The 18365-nt window shown below is 49.0% G+C and overlaps 1 protein-coding gene across 1 annotated transcript in view; it reads right to left on the bottom strand.

Moving 5' to 3' along the window:
- Nucleotides 1–18365, bottom strand: part of PPP1R11 (protein phosphatase 1 regulatory inhibitor subunit 11) — an 83408-nt gene that overhangs the window by 21470 nt on the left and 43573 nt on the right. Inside the window, exon 2 of the mRNA XM_086924461.1 lies at nucleotides 7975–8083. Coding sequence (XP_086780587.1) covers nucleotides 7975–8083 — 109 coding nt within the window. The remainder of the gene's footprint in view (nucleotides 1–7974; nucleotides 8084–18365) is intronic.

Below are 18365 nucleotides of genomic sequence, written 5' to 3'. Positions count from 1 at the left end.
CTCTAGGGGAGGGGCACAGCATTTCAACTTCAATGGCCCCATGAAAGATAAATAATGGGGGGGGGTGGAGGGGGGGAGGGGGTGTTGTGTATGCTACTCAATGCCCAAGTGGACTTTTCTGCACGGCACTGGAGATTCTTTATTTATATATAAAAAGATTTTTATGAATTTGTAATCAAGCAATCAATCACATCTCAGAAACAATACTGTAATTACAGTCCAGTTCCAGCGTACATTCTGCCCTGTTTACACATGCTAATCTCTGGTTGTCTCTCCATGAGGAGGCATTAGTCCTTCTCTAGCGCACGGCAATGGTGAATCCTCTAGTACAGGCTAAATTCTTCGGACCTGCCGGGTTTAGTGCCGCCCATAGTAGACGTGTACCAACTCAACATTCTGCCACTCAAGTAACCCCTAATATCTATCCACCTCACCCCCAGTCATGCCGCTTTCACCTGCCGTCCTGCACGGTATCGCTAATCAGTCCAATGGGACACCAGGCATGCTATTCCAGGTGATTCTGTTCCCCGCTGGGGCTACGCAGAGCAGGAACCCCATCAGGCAGCTCAAGCTGGCGGGCATCCGTCCGGATTGTCAAGGAAACAAGTGCTCACTTTCCCACAACTGGGTCTGCACCGTCAGGGGCTATATCGTTATCTTCATGAGGCTGTTTTAATATCTCCACTAATGCCACCCACGCCCTTGCTGCTTCCCAGTTCTTCGGGCCTTAAGATCCCTTCACAGTCTGCCCACTTTACAAACTCCCTTGTCCATCGCAGCACGCTAGGGACATTTTTCGCCTTCCAGTGGCTAGTAAGTTCTTGTTTGGCCAACACCAACCCCAAGTCTATAAAATTTGCTAGTTACCTTATTCCTGGCCGTATGAGGGAAACAATGTAGAAGGCAGCACCCTGGTGTCAGCGATATGTCGCGTTCTGTCGTGTCCATTAAGCTAGTTGTCACCCCTCTCCAGAACTCTCCTTAAAGTGGGCAGTCCCAAAACTTATGTAAAACCCCTGCATTTTCCAGGTTACACCTCGGGGAGACGGGCCGAGCCCCAAAGTATTCACTAATCTTTCGCGGGATCAGGTATGCCCTGTGAAGGACAAAGTCAATCAGCTGGAAGCGTGCATTTCTGGAACTTTTCAACACGCTTTCCACCAATTCTCCCCATGGTTTCTCATTGATAGTCTCGCCTAAGTCCTCTGCCCATTTAAGACGTAGGGCTGTCAGGGGTGGTCGTGTTTCCTGCATGAAGCGCAGATATAGGCACGTGACCACCTTAATCGTTCCAGCTGTTATCCCTATATACGGACAAGCCAGGAAGGTCGAAGGCTCTGCCAGTCCCTCCCTCCACTGTTTACGGATAGCGGCTGTCAGGGCAGCATGTAAAAGGCAGTCCCTCTTGGGGGATCGTATCGTTCCAACAGATCATTAAAAGGAAGCAAGGTATTGTCCCCAAACAGATCTCCAATAGTAGAGATACCCGCCTCTTCCCACGTCCGTAGCCTATGCCAGTCCCCACCATGAGGTGGGGACTGATCCCGCCTCGCAGACCAACAGCGGGATCTCTGGTGTGTAAGAGGATCTTATCTACGCCCGTCCATAGGCCAGATTCCAACAACGGTATACTGCCCATAGATCCGATGGGACCACCCCATCTCTCAAAGGGAGGCGTAGCAGCACACAAGATAGCAGCCTCAAATCTGGAACGAGCCCCCAAGGCCCTCTGCGTTCGGAGTCGACCGGCCATTCACTTCGTAAAACCACTGCAATTGCGCTGCATGGTAATAGGCTTCGAAATCCGGCACCGTGAAGCCTCCTTCCGCCCTGGTTCTCATGATGGTGGCGAGCCCCACTCTGACTCCCGGTGCCCCACAAAAACCCTGTGATCAGAGTGTTGAGTTGAGCAAAAAGTCTGTGCAGTATCCACAGTGGCAGCAAGCCGAAATAACAGAGCAATCTAGGCAGCGTAACCATCTTTAATAGTGCCACCCTACCTGCCACAGACAGCTGTAGGGTCCCCCAGAACTCAAAATCACTTTTGGTTCCTCATATCGCTCGTCCTAAGTTGCCTTCTGCAGGGATGTGATAAATTTTAACCCCCAGATAAGTCAGACGTCTGTTTTCGCACACCAACCCTGCTGTTTCTTGTGGGCCAACTCTCTTCGAGAGTGCAGGGAAGAGGCTGGTCTTAGTCCAGTTTACCTTAAGTCCCATAACTCTTCCCAGTTTACTCAGCAGATTTTTGGCTCCTCGTAAGGCCTTCCCCGAGTTAGACAGAAAAATCAGGAGCTCATCCGCATATAATGCTATAAAGTGGAGCTGCCCCATCACCTCTAATCCTGGATAGCTTGCGGCCTGATCTAGCATGTACGGCCAAGGTTCCACCGCCAACGCCAACAAGAGGGGAGACAACGGATAACCTTGTCTCGTTCCCCTGCTCACTTCACAGGCATCCGAATCAGCCCTCCCGTCCGAACTCTAGCAGTAGAATTTTCATTCAGAATTGCCGTCCAAGCTACGAAACCTACTCCCAGCCCGTAAGCTCTCAGGACTCTAAAAAAATATGGCCACTCGAGGCTATCAAAGGCTTTTTTAATGTCGATTGATAAAATGCATGCCTCATCTTTGTTGTACGTGGTCGCATCCAAGATTCGTAGTAGTCTGCGTATATTTATCGCTGTATTCCTGGATGGAATAAAGCCCGCCTGATCTTCCTGTACAAGCGTGGACATGTGGCCCATCAGTCCGCTCGCCAATGTGCGACTCAAAAGCTTATAGTCCATTTAAGCATGGCAAGGGGCCTATATGCAGTGCGGTCCCAAGCTGGTTTGGCAGGTTTTCAAAGAGGAATGATTATCGCTTCTCTCATTGAAGCAGGTAGGTAGCCATCATGTTTCGCTTTATTATACAGGGCCATCAAGTGGGGGGGGGGGGGCAAATATGTCTGCATACGTTGAGTAAAACTCAAAGAGGAGCCCATCTGTCCCTGGTGTCTTATTCCTGGCCATGTACTTGATGGCACTCCGTATCTCTCCGATGTGGACTTCCCTCCCTAGGACCTCCGTAGCTTCACCATCAATCTGAGCAAGTTCTACGTCCTCTAGGAATTCTGCCTCCTCTAGTACGATTGGGTAGAGCTTACTCTGGTACAGGTCAGATTGATAATAAACCTAGTCATTCCGCCCCTGCAGTTCCAGGATCGTCGCCCCCTCTGCGTGCTGGGTTGGCCAGCCAAGCGAGCAACGCTCCAAATGTATCTCTTTCAGCATGAGCCCTAACTATGTAAGCCCTTTAATCAAAACAACTTTTCTATCTGCTTCACCATGGTTTCCCTGGCCACTAGGAGATCAGTTTGTTTATCCACCCTCTCCGGTCTCTCCTTCTCTACCTCCTTAAGCCGCTGTTCTGCGTTCTGTACATCCGCAGGAGGACCTTCCGAACCCCCACCACTTCACCAATGCCACAGCCCCTAATAATGGTTTTAAAAGCATCCCATTCACTAAGTGGGCTGATCGCTGTGTTGGCATTTGCGAGGAAATAATCCTCAATAGCAGTATGTATCGTGGCCCGAATCACCTGGTCCTCCAACACGTCCGGCCTCGACCTCCAGCTAGGCACTGTATGCAGAGTTCGTACCCAGTCTAAGGACAGAAGCAAAGGGTTATGATCAGAAATCTTCCTAGTCAAGTATTCACTCAGGGTGACCCCTCCATGAACATCCAGGGAGCACAGGATCGAGTCTACGCGAACGTGTAAATCGTGTAGGGCAGAAAAATAGGTATAGTCCCTCTCCCCCGGCTGTTGAGCTCTCCAGGTGTCCGGCAGTCCCCAGTGGTTCTGCCATTCCGGTTGAGCCTCAGCAATTCTGTGTGTGGGAGCGACAGGAAGCAGCGGGTGGGATCGGTCTAAACTGACATCGGTAGCGCTATTAAAATCTCGCCCCATTAGCACGGAGCCAGTTAACTCCGATGCCAGTGTCTGTGAGAGGTGTGCTAGAAATGCAGGCTGATCCATGTTAGTACTCCCTACTGCTATATTCCTTACGTTCAGTCTCCCCGAAATGACCACAAATCTGTCCTCTGGATCTATTATTTGGCAAAAACACCAGAATGGGACACTCGCCCGTACCCAGATCAGAGTCTCCTGGCAAAGGCGGAGTATGTAGTATAAAACACCTGCCCCCTCATTCATCGTCACTGTAATGCTACTCCGTCTTTCTGCGATAAATGAGTTTCCTGCAATAGCGTAATCTGTACCCCTCTCCTAATCAAATATACATGTATTTTATGCTGCTGGTTCATGGTGTGCATCCCCCTAACGTTCCAAGGGATACAGTTAATACCTATGGCGGGTCCCATTGTGTAAGCTGCGTCCTACCCTGGAATGGCCCTCCCCCTAACGAGATGCCTGGACCCACCCCCCATTCCCTCAACAATAGGAACTCCCCAACTCCCCCTACCCAGGACAGGTATAAACAAACAAGGTCCTATCCAAACTAATGCGCATGAACAGCTATTCATAACAGGTGGCAGGGCTCAAGCCGACCCTGTGGGACCCAGATCTCCCCCCTCCCCCTCCCCCTCTCTTAGTTCAGATGGTGGCCCAATCTTCTCCGACAGTGTCCCCAGGTTGCCACAATTAGGCGCAGGCCTTATTCAAGGTAATTTCCCAATAACAAGTAACCCCTTTTCATAAGACCTGATGTGCGGGCTTTAGATTATGTCTGCAAGTTCATTATCTGACTCCCATGCACGCTGCTCGACCCGACCTCCAGGAGCCGCCCATGTCATGTTTACTAGTATTTCCGTTCAGGCTTGTGTCTCCCTGGCTAATCTCTGCCACCGCATTCACAGCTTTGTCTCGCTCTAGCTGGCTCCCCTTCGGAGAAGGAGCCCTCGGAAGAGACGGAGGAGTGTTCAGCTCTCGCTGGGATGAGCCCTGTGATTAGGTACGAGTTTCAGCATTCCGTCTAATCTCTAGCCATTCCCATGCATCATGTGGGGTGAGAAAGAAATGAGTCTCAGAGTTAAATCACCCGGAGGCGTGCCGGGAACAACATAGCGTAGAAGACCCCCATCTGGCGTAGTTTCCGCTTGACTGGCAGGAAGGAGGCGCTGTGTCCCTGTATCGCCCTGGTGAAATCCGGGAAAGTCATCACTTTACTGTTTCCAATCTGCAAGTCCTGTTTCTTCCATGTGCGTTGCAGAATATGGTCTCGGTCACGATAGTGAAGCAGTCTCGTTACCAACGGGCAGGGAGGGGCTCCAAGCTTGGGCGGCCAAGCGAGAACTATGGTCATGTTCTAGTGCATAGAAGGGGGAGCGACCCTCCGGGGCCATCTCTGCCTTTAGCCAGGTTTCCAAGAATTGGAAAGCAACAAGCCCCTCTTTTCGTTCTGGAACCCCCACTCTGCGCAGGTTAATTCTAAGTGAGCGCACTGCGCTGTCTTCTGCTCTCAGTTCCACCACCCTGACCCTGGTTACCACAGTTTTCAAAGTGAGCTGTAATGTAGAAACCGCCTCCGGGACTTCCTTCATAGCTTTCTCATTGAAGGTCACTCTTACTTTAAGTTAACGTTGGTCATTTTTGAGCAAGGTGAGATCCGTCCCTATTGATCCTCTTTTTGTCTCCAGCACTTCTCTTGATGAGGTAATGGCCTGCATGATGTCGGGTAAGGTAGGGTCTCCAGAGGCACTCTGTCTGTTTCCCTGGCGCATACTCTTAATCCTCTGTATGCTGCTCTGTATGCTGCTCCGCTGCCTCCACTCGCAGGGCCTCGAGGCCCTTTCTTTTGAATATTCTCCCAATCTTAAATTCCGCAATGGTGGCCCGTAGCCCTCGTAGGTCGCCCGGAAAGGCTTATGGAGGTTCAGGAGCCCTGCGTAGGAACGGTCGTCTCCCTATTCCGCAGCGTCCGCCTTCATCGATCAGAAGATAATACAGCAACCTCAGCAAAGCCGCCTTGAGTTCTTCCACTCTGCTGTGCAGTGTGAGCCAGGCCGTTATTGAGAAGAGGCACTATCGTGCGTTACATAGCTTGTGCGCAGTGGGCCTTAATTAAGTCGCCGATAGGCACAAAGCAGTCCCACACCGTTGATTGGTTCCCCAGCTAACACTTCGTGCAAATCAGCAGTTTCTCATCTTCCACCCTCTATCTGGCCTTCGTCCGCAGCGTTCCCATACCCCTGTTGGAACCCTGTGGGGTCAGTCCAGTTGTCACCTCACCTCGCAATATGGCCGATCCAGGCACAAGGCACACGTTTCACCAGCCAGCAGTCCCTGTAGTGCCCAGCGACCTTAGCACTGTGGCCCAGCTTTACCGGGGTCACCATCTTGAGAGCATAACCCTGCTCTAAGATATGCAGACGATCCCGTCCTTCCAGCTCTCCCCTCCTGGATCGTTGCTTCTAATTTAACGCCACGGGCTGTGTGTGGATTCCCGATATAATCGCTCAGGAGTAGATCGCAGAGCTCCCGCCGCCCCAGCCAAGGGAAACCTCCGCCTCAGCGCACAGCCGCCATCTTAGCAACGCAGGGGCAAAAGCATGACCAGGGTGTTTTACTGCTGTGTTTACCCTTGTAGTGTCCCCAATGCACCCCATAGCAAACCGGTATAGTCACCAGGCTTTCCGCAACCAGTTGTGCGACATGGGGCCACTTCAGTATTTCAGGATCGGTGATGGGGGTGGGGTGGGGATAGGGTGGAGCCACAGACGGAGCTCCGAGATCTGCTTTCCCTCACATCGGCGTCAAGTCACGCCCACTCTGCAGTGAATAAAATCATGCCTCCTCGGCCTGCTAGAAAAACAGCAGGTGGCTCTTTGCCCTGGAATTTGTAGGACAGGCAGGAGGTGGAGGGCATAGCCCAGCTCCAAGCAAGCAGTAAAATGTTGATTTCCTCTACCAAGCTCTAGGATAAGACTGGGCTCCTTAAAGAGGATGAGACATGGTCAGTGTAGGCAGCATCTACACCAATCACAATTGCCAAAGCATACCTTGTATCCATACGGGATGGTTCTAAAACGTACAGTAATATCAGTCATCTCCATTTCCTCGTCTATTATCACCACCATTTTCAATAAACATGATCACCACCTGTCTGTGGGCAGTACCCAAAATGTCACAAAGCTAAATGCAGCAAGTTCTTGGGAGTTAAAGTGACTCTTCCATGCACCCTTGACATTTAGTGCTTAATTTGGGTCTGTGTTTTCCGGTGCTTTTTCGGCGCTGTATTTGTAAGCAAAGTTCATTAGGGGAGCATTACATTTTCAATATATCAACAACAAAAACTCAGATTTTTCCAAACCTTATGTTTAAAGTGACATTTGGGCTGTGCCAGCTGCAGTGGACCAGTGTTAAACACCTTGGGCCCAGGAACATACTTTCTTTGTTATAAAAAATATACAGATTAAACTCTGATGACACCTACAGCCCCACGTGCATACCTAACATGCCACCCCACCCACCGGCTTAATGGAACACAGCAGATATGTTCCCTCAAGGGGATTAAGAAATGTTGTTAATGGTACAATTGAGCTACTGGTGCGATATGAAGCTTTTGGGCAATGAACAGGTGTGAAAGACAAGTATGGCAATTTAAATGGAAATCTTTGAAATCCAAACTAGACTAACCATTGTGGACATGGCTATATTATTGAGAGGTATGACAGGAGTCAAAGCACTATAATGTTACTTTTGATACCTCCACACCAAGTTAGTTGCAGAGGTGGATCATAGCCGAGTCCTCTATTTGCTATGTTTGGACCCATCTACGTAGCGATCACCTGACAGTGAAAACAAGTTGTGCACCTGTGATCCTTACACCATACAGTGCAAGTATACCATGTTTATCTATGGGGTGCTTTGTACTCATGTGGCCAAATCCCAAATATGTAAAACAAGTGACTCAACTGCTTTTACAGTATGTTGCATATTCTCAGCAGGCATGAAGCTGGACACAAAACTCACATTTGGAGGACCTTCGGCCTAGGTGCTCATTATCCACGGTGTCACTCGACCACTCCACCTTCTTGTCTGTTTTGCGTTTCCGCAGTTTGATAGTGAGGCTTCTGTTCTCCTGCCAGACAAGAATAAGATGATAGTAGTTATATCATGCAGATAAGACACTTCCATAAGCAGAACTATTGTTGCAGAAATCAAAGATCATCCTCCTGGTGCTGGCTCAAAATATACTAGGGTTGAAAACAAGCATTAGCAAATTATCTGCGGTTTATTTTGCATCACCGATAGGGACAGGAAACAAGTTGTGTTCCTTTTTAGGTATGGATTGGCTGGTATTTAGTGTTTATCAGTTACTACTATTGTAAAAGTGTATTTAGTCATGCAGGAGGCTTCAAGTGAGTAAACATTTGCCTCATTCAATAGGCTGTTATGCTGATCATTCGGAAGTGTTATCACTTAAATGCCTGACAAGCATTGCTTTCAGTAGTTGGCAGGGACTATTGGTGGACATAGAAGCCATCTTGGAACAAAGGCTTTCTTTGCTGAAAGCAACACATTCTGAATATTTCCTTGAAGTGTGATCTAAGTACATGAATCTCCCATATTTGGCAGATGTTAAATTTTATTAAAAGTAAATTAATCATAATTATAGGATTTGAGCACATCTGAAGCACGAGAACTGAGGTACATAACTATTGCTACTAGCTTTGAAAGCTTAGACAATGCTACTACTTTAAAAAATAGGATATTCGCTAGCTGTAAGTGAATAAAGCCATATGCCTGATTTACAGTATCTTAAAAACTGAACTTTTTTAAACCATGCCCTATAGGCCACCGCTCTGCTTCTGTACTCAAACACAAATTCCCTTCTGCCACGTGGAGTCCATTCTTTTTTTGTTTGTTTTAGAATCACGACCAAAAATCATAGTGTTTTTAAAATGCCCAGTTTTCAAAAACGATGGCTGCCATCTACTCGTTTGTTGCAATGTGATCCTGAAATAAACAAACAGGTATTGAAGAAGAATCCTCGGTCAGTGTTTTCTGTTGTGTATGTATGTATATATATCATGGGTACTCACAAACTCTCTCTCGGGGGCCTAATTTACTGTTTGGTTTGTGTCCAAGGGCCGCACTGGTGGGGGCGGGGTCAGTGGGGGAGGGGGCGGAGCTAGAGCGACAAAAAAAAAAAACTGACCAGGAGGTTGATCACAGGTCCCTGCAGCGGACGCCTTTGTCCACTGAGCCACCAGACCCGGCGCAAACATCTCTCTCTCTCTATTTCTCTCTCGGTCTCCCTCCCTCTCTCTCATTCTCCCTCTCTCCCTCCCACTCTCCTGTCTCCCTCTATCTCACTCCCTCTGACCGTCTCACTCTCTCTCACTCCCTCTCTCCCTCTGTCTCTCTGTCTCTCTCTCTCCCTCCGACTCCCTGTCTCCCTCCCTTTCCCTCCCACTCCCTTTCCCTCCCTCTCACTCAGTCTCCCGCCCTCTCTCTCTCCCGCCCTCTCTCCCTCTGTCTCCCTCCCTCTCCCTCTCCCGCCCTCTCTCCCTCTGTCTCCCTCCCTCTCCCTCTCCCGCCCTCTCTCCCTCTGTCTCCCTCCCTCTCCCGCTCCATCCCTCTCAGTCTCCCTCCCTCTCCAGCTCCATCCCTTTCCTCTCACTCCCTCTCCATCTCCATCTCCATCTCCATCTCCCTCCCACTCCCTCCCCATCTCTCCATCTCCCTCCCTCTCACTCCCTCTCCATCTCCCTCCATCTTACTCCCTCCTCTCCATCTCCCTCCCTCGCACTCCCTCCCTCTCCATCTCCCTCCCTCTCACTCCCTCCCTCTCCATCTCCCTCCCTCTCACTCACTCCCTCCCTCTCACTCCCTCCCTCTCCATCTCTCCCTCCCTCTCACTCCCTCCCTCCATCCATCCATCCATCTCACTCCCTTCCTCTCCATCTCCCTCCATCTCACTCCCTTCCTCTCCATCTCCCTCCCTCTCTCATTCTCCCTCTCTCCCTCCCACTCTCCCGTCTCCCTCTATCTCACTCCCTCTGACCGTCTCACTCTCTCTCACTCCCTCCCTCTCTCCCTCTGTCTCTCTCTCTCCCTCCCTTTGACTCCCTGTCTCCCTCCCTTTCGCTCCCTCTCACTCAGTCTCCCTCCCTCTCCCTCTCAGTCTCCCTCCCTCTCCCTCTCAGTCTCCCTCCCTCTCCCTCTCCAGCTCCATCCCTTTCCTCTCACTCCCTCTCACTCCCTCCCTCTCCCTCTCACTCCCTCCCTCTCACTCCCTCCCTCTCCATCTCTCCCTCTCCATCTCACTCCCTCTCCATCTCACTCCCTCTCCATCTCACTCCCTCTCCATCTCACTCCCTCTCCATCTCACTCCCTCTCCATCTCACTCCCTCTCCATATCTCCCTCCATCTCCCTCCCTCCCCCCCCCCATATCTCCCTCCCTCCCCCCCCCATATCTCCCTCCCTCCCCCCCCCCCCCATCTCCCCCCCCCATCTCCCTCCCTCCCCCCCCCCAATCTCCCTCCCTCCCCCCCCCCAATCTCCCTCCCTCCCCCCCCAATCTCCCTCCCTCCCCCCCCCAATCTCCCTCCCTCCCCCCCCATCTCCCTCCCTCCCCCCCCCATCTCCCTCCCTCCCCCCCCATCTCCCTCCCTCCCCCCCCCCCATCTCCCTCCCTCCCCCCCCCCCATCTCCCTCCCTCCCCCCCCCCCATCTCACTCCCTCCCCCCCATCTCACTCCCTCCCCCCCATCTCACTCCCTCCCCCCCATCTCACTCCCTCTCCCCCATCTCACTCCCTCCCCCATCTCACTCCCTCCCCCATCTCACTCCCTCCCCCTTCTCACTCCCTCCCCTTCTCACTCCCTCCCCTTCTCACTCCCTCCCCTTCTCACTCCCTCTCCATCTCACTCCCTCTCCATCTCACTCCCTATCCATCTCACTCCCTCTCCATCTCACTCCCTCCCTCCCTCTCTCCGCCCCCTCCCTCCCTTTCCTTCCCTCTCACTCCCTTTCCCTCAATTTCCCTCCCTTTATCCCTCCCACCCTCTACGTCTGCCTCCCGGTTAGAAAGGGATCCCCGGCTGGCCAGGGCTCGCGCCAAAGTCAGTCAGAGACCACCATTCCTAAGTTACACGCCAAGATAACCCCTGCTCACCCTCTAGGTAACGTGACGCGAGCAGCAATGCTAAACTTGGAGGCTATGTAGGTTAAGTGTTTGCACACGCACCCAGCAACAACACCCAAGGCCCACCACAAAGGAAACTCCACACAAGGTTATATATAACAAGCATTGGAAATGCAATAGGTCTCGCATTAGAAACGTGGGAGCTATTGGTATTGTAATTTTTTTTTTTTTGTGTGTAGTTTTTCCAAATAGCTACATTGATAGATTAGTCATTTACAATGCCAATAGTTTTAATTTTTTTGAATGTGACACCTATAGCATTTGGAATGCCACATGATTTGTATTGACGTGACTTTGATGGCAGCTTATGTTGTTATGCCACATTTCTAGAGAGCAGGAGAGTGCAGCAGGGGATAGAAGCACAGCCCTGCAAGCTGAGCGTCCTCCCATCGCACACCCATCTGTGGCTTGAGTGGTGTGAGGGTGAGGGGTGTGAGAGTGAGGAATGTGAGTGTGAGGGGTGTGAGCATGAGTGTTGTGAGTGTGAGGGAGTGTGAGTGTGAGGGGGTGTGAGTGTGTGTGATGGTGAAGTTGAGTGAGTGTTTGTGAGGCTGAGTGTATGTGACGTTGTGTGTTGGGCTGGGTGTGTGAGGGTGAGTGAGGGTGTTTGATGTTTAGTGAGGGTGTGTGACGGTGTGAGGCTGAGGGTGTGTGAGGGTGAGTTAGGGAGTGTGATTGTGTGTGAGTGGGTGAGTCTGAGAGTTAGGTGTTGTGATGTTGATTGAATGTGAATGAGGCTGAGGGGATGATGGTAAGGGTGTGAGTGTGAGGCGTGTTTATTGTGACAAGTTGCAAGGCTGAGCGTGGGTGAGTGTGTGGGAGGGTGTTTGATGGTGAGTGTGCGAGGTGTAGTGAGTGTGAGAGTGTTGTGACGGGTGTCAGGGGAGGGTGTGTGTGTGTGAATGTCATGTGTTTGAGGGTGAGGGGGTGTGTGTGAGGGGGTGTGTGTGTGAGGGTGAGTGAGGGGGTGAGTGAGGGGGTGTGAGGCTTTGGGTGTGTGATGGTGCGTGAGTGTGAGTGAGGGTGTGAGAGGTGTTGTTACGCAGAGGGTGTGTGAGGGTGTGTGAGTGTGAGTCAGTGTGAGTGTGTGTGAGTGAGGGGGTGTGAGGGTGTTGTTGTGAGGGTGAGGGGAGTGAGCGTGTGTGTGTGATGGGGTGTGAGGGTGAGGGGGTGTGAGTGTGTGTGAGGGTGAGGATGAGTGAGGTTGTTTGCGGCTGAGAGTGTGTGAGGTGTAGTGAGTGTGAGAGTGTTGTGATGGGTTTTAGGGGAGCGTGTGTGTGTGAGTGGAAGGTGTTTGAGGGTGAGGGGGTGTGTGAGTGTGAGGGTGAGTGAGGGGGTGTGAGGTTTCGGGTGTGTGACGGTGTGTGAGTGTGTGTGAGGGTGAGTGAGGGTGAGAGGTGTTGTTAGGCAGAGGGTGTGTGACGGTGTGTGAGCGTGAGGGTGTGTGAGGCTGAGTGTGAGTGATTGTGAGTGATTGTGAGTGTGAGTGATTGTGAGTGTGAGTGAGGGGGTTTGAGGGGGTTTGAGGGGGTGTGAGGGGGTGTGAGGGTTTTTGAGGGTGAGTGTGTGAGGTGTAGTGAGTGTGAGAGTGTTGTGAGGGGTGTGATGTTGTGATGGGAGTGAGGGTGTGTGAGGGTGATGGGGTGTGAGGGTGAGGGTGAGCGAAGGAGTGTGAGTGTGTGTGAGTTGTTGAGGGTGAGAGTTAGGGTGTGTGAGGGTGATGGTGTGAGGGTGATTGAGGGTGTGTGAGGGTGAGGGGAGAGGGTAAGGCTGTGTGAGGCTGAGGGGTGTTGATGGTGAGAGAGTGTGAGGGGTGTGAGTGGGTGCGGCTGTCGGGTGTAGTGAGTGAGCTTGTTGTGAGGGGTGTTATTTTTTGAGCGGAGTGAGGGTGCGTGAGTGTGTGTGAGTGTGAGGGGGTGTGAGTGGGTGTGAGGCTGAAGGTGTGTGATGGTGTGTGAGGGTGATGTTGTGTCAGGGTGATTGAGGGTGTGTGAAGGAGTGTGAGAGTTTTGGTGTGTGAGGGTGATGTTATGAGTGTGTGTATGTTAATATTAATTATTTATTATGTGTCGTGTAAAAAAAACGTGATAGATGTTCCCTTTGTAATTGTCCTGCCTTATGTGTATTTTTGTATGTAATAGAACTGTGTATGTTTTTTAATTACTGTGTGGTGTTATGTGTGTTTTAGGTGTCTGTGGAGTCCCGTATTAATTTTATTATTTTAAAAATGGCTGACGCAATGCGTCACCTTGACATTCCCTACGTTAGCGTTCTAGTTTATTTTTGTGTTGTGAGTGTTTACGTTTCCTTGACGTTTATTTCTAGCCAATCGGAGCGCGACGTTTTTGACGTTGCGTTCCGATTTGCTTACGTTAACGGTGGAATTCCCCAGAAGATCGAGAATGTTGGTGCGCGGAAGGCGTGTTCTTGTTCCTGTGCTGTTGCTGCGTCGTTTGACATGTAAGAATGTATTCCAAAGTGTTTTTTTATGTAATGTAATGTAGTATCTATACTATCTTTAAGTTAACGACTGAATAGGAGTGTGTTTCTATAACTTTTTTTTTTTCGATCGTAATATTTGTAAATGTTTGTAATGTAATGTAAATTAAAGTCTTGTTTTCAATTGTCGATATGTAATGCATAGGTTTTCTAAAACTGTAATGTAATGTATTTTTTGCTGGTGTTTGTTATTTGCCGTACAAGAGCTGTTATTTGAACTTTGAAGTGCTATTTAGTTTATAATATATTTATGTATGTTGTGTTTGCATTGTTTTTTTCCTGTGATGCTGAAGTAGCCGGATTATATGTTATTGAGGTACTCGATGTATTAAAGGAAACTTTGTGTATTTGCTGAATTTATTTTCCCTAGCAATGTATTAAGAGGATGTACAGTGATGTAATATGTGTATTTTATGCGTTTTGTGAAAGAATTGTTTTATTTTCCAATCCCTGTTTGCATATTTGTGTATTAATAGCTGCACCCTCCTTGCGTTGCTTTAAGTTTGCATTTTGGACTAGCTGCAAGTGTGTAATCCTCCTTTTACGTATAATTCAAATAGTTGCTTAACGATATTTATGTGTACAGTTGGAGGCTGGAGTTGTATTTGGAGTGTAGAGTTGGAGAGTCGTATTGTAGTTATAGGGTGTAGTTGGAGGCTGGACTTTGACGGTGTGAGTGCATGTGAGCCTTTTGGAGTTTGCCACAGTATGTGTAAATTTGTAGTACTGTATGCAGTCTATTTTCTTCCCCAAACGTGTTTTGTGTTTTGTAGCTTAGTATGTGTTAGATCAGAATGTGTATGTGAACTATCTTTGATGTATGCAACAGTGAGAATAAGGGTGTTGCTTTTAATTTATGGGCATAAGGGTAGACGTCTTAGGATGTTTTTGTATTTTCTGTACTTCCCTAATTTTTTGTGAACAGCTGCGTGGGCAAGGGGCGTTGGCTGTTGTGTTGTTGAGTAGTGCTCTTTTGATGTTGTTTGATGCTGTTTTGGTGTACGGTTTTCCTGTGGTTGTGCACTTAGCACCACCAAAACACTTCGTGCAACAGCAGCATCAGTCAGAGCAACACCAGAGTCTTGTGCTTTTGTGATGACGCATTTTGTTTGTGTTTTTGATTATTTCTGGCATTGTTTACTTGTTTATTTTCCCTTACTTTAGTAAGTGCTTTCTGTTGTGAATTTTTTTCCTTTAGCTCACTTTGTCCACTTAAAAATTGTTGTATTTTTTGCTGTGTATTCATATGTTTGTCTATTTTGTGTGCATTTATGATCTTTGTTAAAGAACTGTTTTATTTTACAATCCCTTTCTTTATTTTTGTGTATTAATTGCTGCACTGTCCTTGAGTTGCATTAAGTTTTAATGTTTTAATAGCTACAAGTGTGTAATCCGAATTTTACGTATTAAAATAAATGTTGCCTTACGTTATTTATGTGTGGATTTGGAGAGTAGAGTTGTAGTTGGAGTGTAGAGTTGTAGGGTGGTATTGTAGGTATAGGGTGTAGTTGGAGGGTGGACTTGGACTGTGTGAGTGTGAGGGTGAGTGGATGTGAGTCTTTGGGTGTTTGAGGGTGCGTGATGGTGTGAGAGAGTGATTGAGGGTCACTGTTTTAGTATGAGTGAGGGTGTGAGTGTTGTGAGTGTGTGTGTGAGGATGAGGGGGTGAGTGTAAATGTTGACTAACGTTATTTTTGTGTGGAGTTTGAGGGTGGAGTTGTAGTTGGAGTGTAGAGTTGTAGTGTGGTATTGTACTTTTATGGTGTAGTTGGAGTGTTGTCTTTGACAGTGTGAGGGTGAGTGGATGTGAGGGTCAGGGGGTGTGAGTGTGTGTGATGGTGTGTGAGGGTGAGTGAGGATGACGATGTGAGTATGAGTGAGGGTTTGAGGGTTGTGAGGGTGGACTTGGACGGTGTGAGGGTGATTGGATGTGATTTTTAGGGGGTGTGTGATGTTGTGTGAGGGTGAGTGAGGGTGACGGTGTGAGTATGAGTGTGGGTGTGAGGGTGATGGTGTGAGGGTGTGTGAAGGTGAGGGTAATGGGATGTGATAGTGTGTGATGATAGGTGTGGGTGAGTGAAGGTGATAGTTTGAGCGTGAGTGAGGCTGAGTGTTGTGAGGGTGTCAAGGTGAGTGAGGGTGTGCGAGTTTGAAGGTTGAGTGTGTGACTGTGGGTGAGGGGGAGTGTTTGTGAGGGTGAGGGGGTGTGAGGGGGTGGGAGGGTTTGGGGGTGTTGAGTGATGGTGTGTGATGGTGAGTGGGTGAGGGTGATTGAGTGTGTGTGAGGGTGAGGCTGTTGAGGTTGTGTGTGAGGGTGTGTTGCTGAGTGATGGTGCGTGATGGAGGTTGTGGGAGTGTGATCGTATCACGCTGTAGAGGGATGTGGGGAAATAGTAGGCCAGCTGAATGGGTTTTTTTTTTTTCGTTTTGACACAAGTCTTTTGAAAGTAAAGCTAGCCATCCCTCCTGTGCCTCGAACTTGCTGTCATTTTTCTTTTTTGGGTGTGCATGTAATTTAGTATGTGTTGTGTGTGCGTCAAAATGCAACCCAAGGAGACGTAATAGAGTGTGTGTGTGAAAGTCCCCTTGATCCGTGAATGTGTGTATGAAAAACTTTGTTGTGGTGTGGCGAAGTGGTGTGAACGGAGTGTGTGTTGTAAGAAAGGATCCGTTGTTAAACGAGCAACATTTGTAGCGAGTCTGGTTGTATACTGATCAGCAGTAAAGTATTGCCTGTGAGTTGTGTTTTCCTGTGTGTATGTGTGCAAGATGCAGAGTGGTTGCAAGCTGCAGAGTGGTTGCAAGCTGCAGAGTGGTTGCAAGCTGCAGAGTGGGTGCAAGCTGCAGAGTGGGTGCAAGCTGCAGAGTGGGTGCAAGCTGCAGAGTGGGTGCAAGCTGCAGAGTGGGTGCAAGCTTCAGAGTGGGTGCAAGCTTCAGAGTGCGTGATAGCTGCAGAGGTGATAGATGCAGAGTGGGTGATAGATGCCTAGTGGGTGAGGAGGTACGCCTGGTGTATAGGGATGTCTGTTACTATGCATATGAATCCGAGATTGTGTGCCCGATTTGTGTCCCAAGTGTAATTAGAAGCTGTGGCCACTGTCTAGCAGGTTGGTAGTGTTAAGTAAGCCTAAACTGTGTTAGCAATCCATAAGTTCTGCGTGTAATGTAGTATGTGTTAGTTGTGGGTGCGTAAAAATGCAACTGAAGGAGACGTAATAGAGGGTGTGTGTGAAAGTCCCCTTGATCCGTGAATGTGTGTATGTAAATTTTGTTGTGGTGTGGCGAAGTGGTCTGAACGTAGTGTGTGTAGTAAGAAAGGATCCGTTACTAAAGGAGCAACATTTCTAGCGAGTCTGGATGTATACTGATCATCAGTAAAGTATTGTCTGTGAGTTGTGTTTTCCTGTGTGTATGTGTGCAAGCTGCAGAGTGGTTGCAAGCTGCCGTGAAAGTGTTTTTTTTAAAGTTATTTGTGGTGTGGCGAAGTGGTCTGAACGGAGTGTGTGTTGTACGAAAGGATCCGTTGCTAAACAAGCAACATTTCTAGCGAGTCTGATAATGAACAATAAATTACAATGCCAATAGCCTGCGTTCAAATGCTGGTGAGCCCACCCAAATAAAAAAAAACAATGGCAGCCCTCTATGTGTTTCGTGTGGCTTGATGGGGTGGGTGGCTGAGGGTGCTTTCAATGCGGCTTCCCTTTGCAGGCTCAGTTTGAAGGCCTGGTCTTAAGTATGCAGGCTCGGCACTCGATACAAACTAAGTATCAGCAGAAAGGAACGGGCTGGAACTTGGGAATGTGTGTATGAAAACTTTGTGGTGTGGCGAAGTGGTCTGAACGGAGTGTGTGTTGTAATAAAGGATCCGTTGGTAAACGAGCAACATTAGTAGCGAGTCTGGATGTATACTGACCAGCAGTAAAGTATTGTCTGTGAGTTGTGTTTTCCTTTGTGTATGTGTGCAAGCTTCAGAGTGGTTGCAAGCTGCAGAGTGGTTGCAAGCTGCAGAGTGGGTGCAAGCTGCAGAGTGGGTGCAAGCTGCAGAGTGGGTGCAAGCTGCAGAGTGGGTGCAAGCTGCAGAGTAGGTGATAGATGCAGAGGTGATAGATGCAGAGTGGGTGATAGATGCAGAGTGGGTGATAGATGCAGAGTGGGTGAGGAGGTACGCCTGGTATATAGGGATGTCTGTTACTATGCATATGAATCAGAGATTGTGTGCCAGATTTGTGTCCCAAGTGTAATTAGAAGCTGTGGCCACTGTCTAGCAGGTTGGTAGTGTTAAGTAAGCATAAGCTGTGTTAGCAATCCATAAATTGTGCGTGTAATGTAGTATGTGTTGTGTGTGCGTATAAATGTAACCCAAGGAGACATAATAGAGGGTGTGTGTGAAAGTCCCCTTGATCCGGGTATGTGTGTATGAAAATTTTGTTGTGGTGTGGCGAAGTGGTGTGAACGGAGTGTGTGTTGTACGAAAGGATCCGTTGCTAAACGAGCACCATTTCTAGCGAGTCTGATAATGAACAATAAATTACAATGCCAATAGCCAGCGTTCAAATGCTGTTGAGCCCACCCAAATCAAAAACAATGGCAGCCCTCTATCTGTTTCGTGTGGGTTGATGGGGTGGGTGGCTGAGGGGGCTTTCAATGCGGCTTCCCTTTGCTGGCTCAGTTTGAAGCCCTGGTTTTAAGTATGAAGGCTCGGCACTCGATA

The sequence above is a fragment of the Lissotriton vulgaris genome, chromosome 5 (genome assembly GCF_964263255.1).
Source record: "Lissotriton vulgaris chromosome 5, aLisVul1.2, whole genome shotgun sequence".
Taxonomy (NCBI): Eukaryota; Metazoa; Chordata; class Amphibia; order Caudata; family Salamandridae; genus Lissotriton; species Lissotriton vulgaris.
The sequence above is the reverse complement of the archived record's forward strand: the minus strand, read 5'-3'. Positions and strand labels throughout refer to the sequence as shown.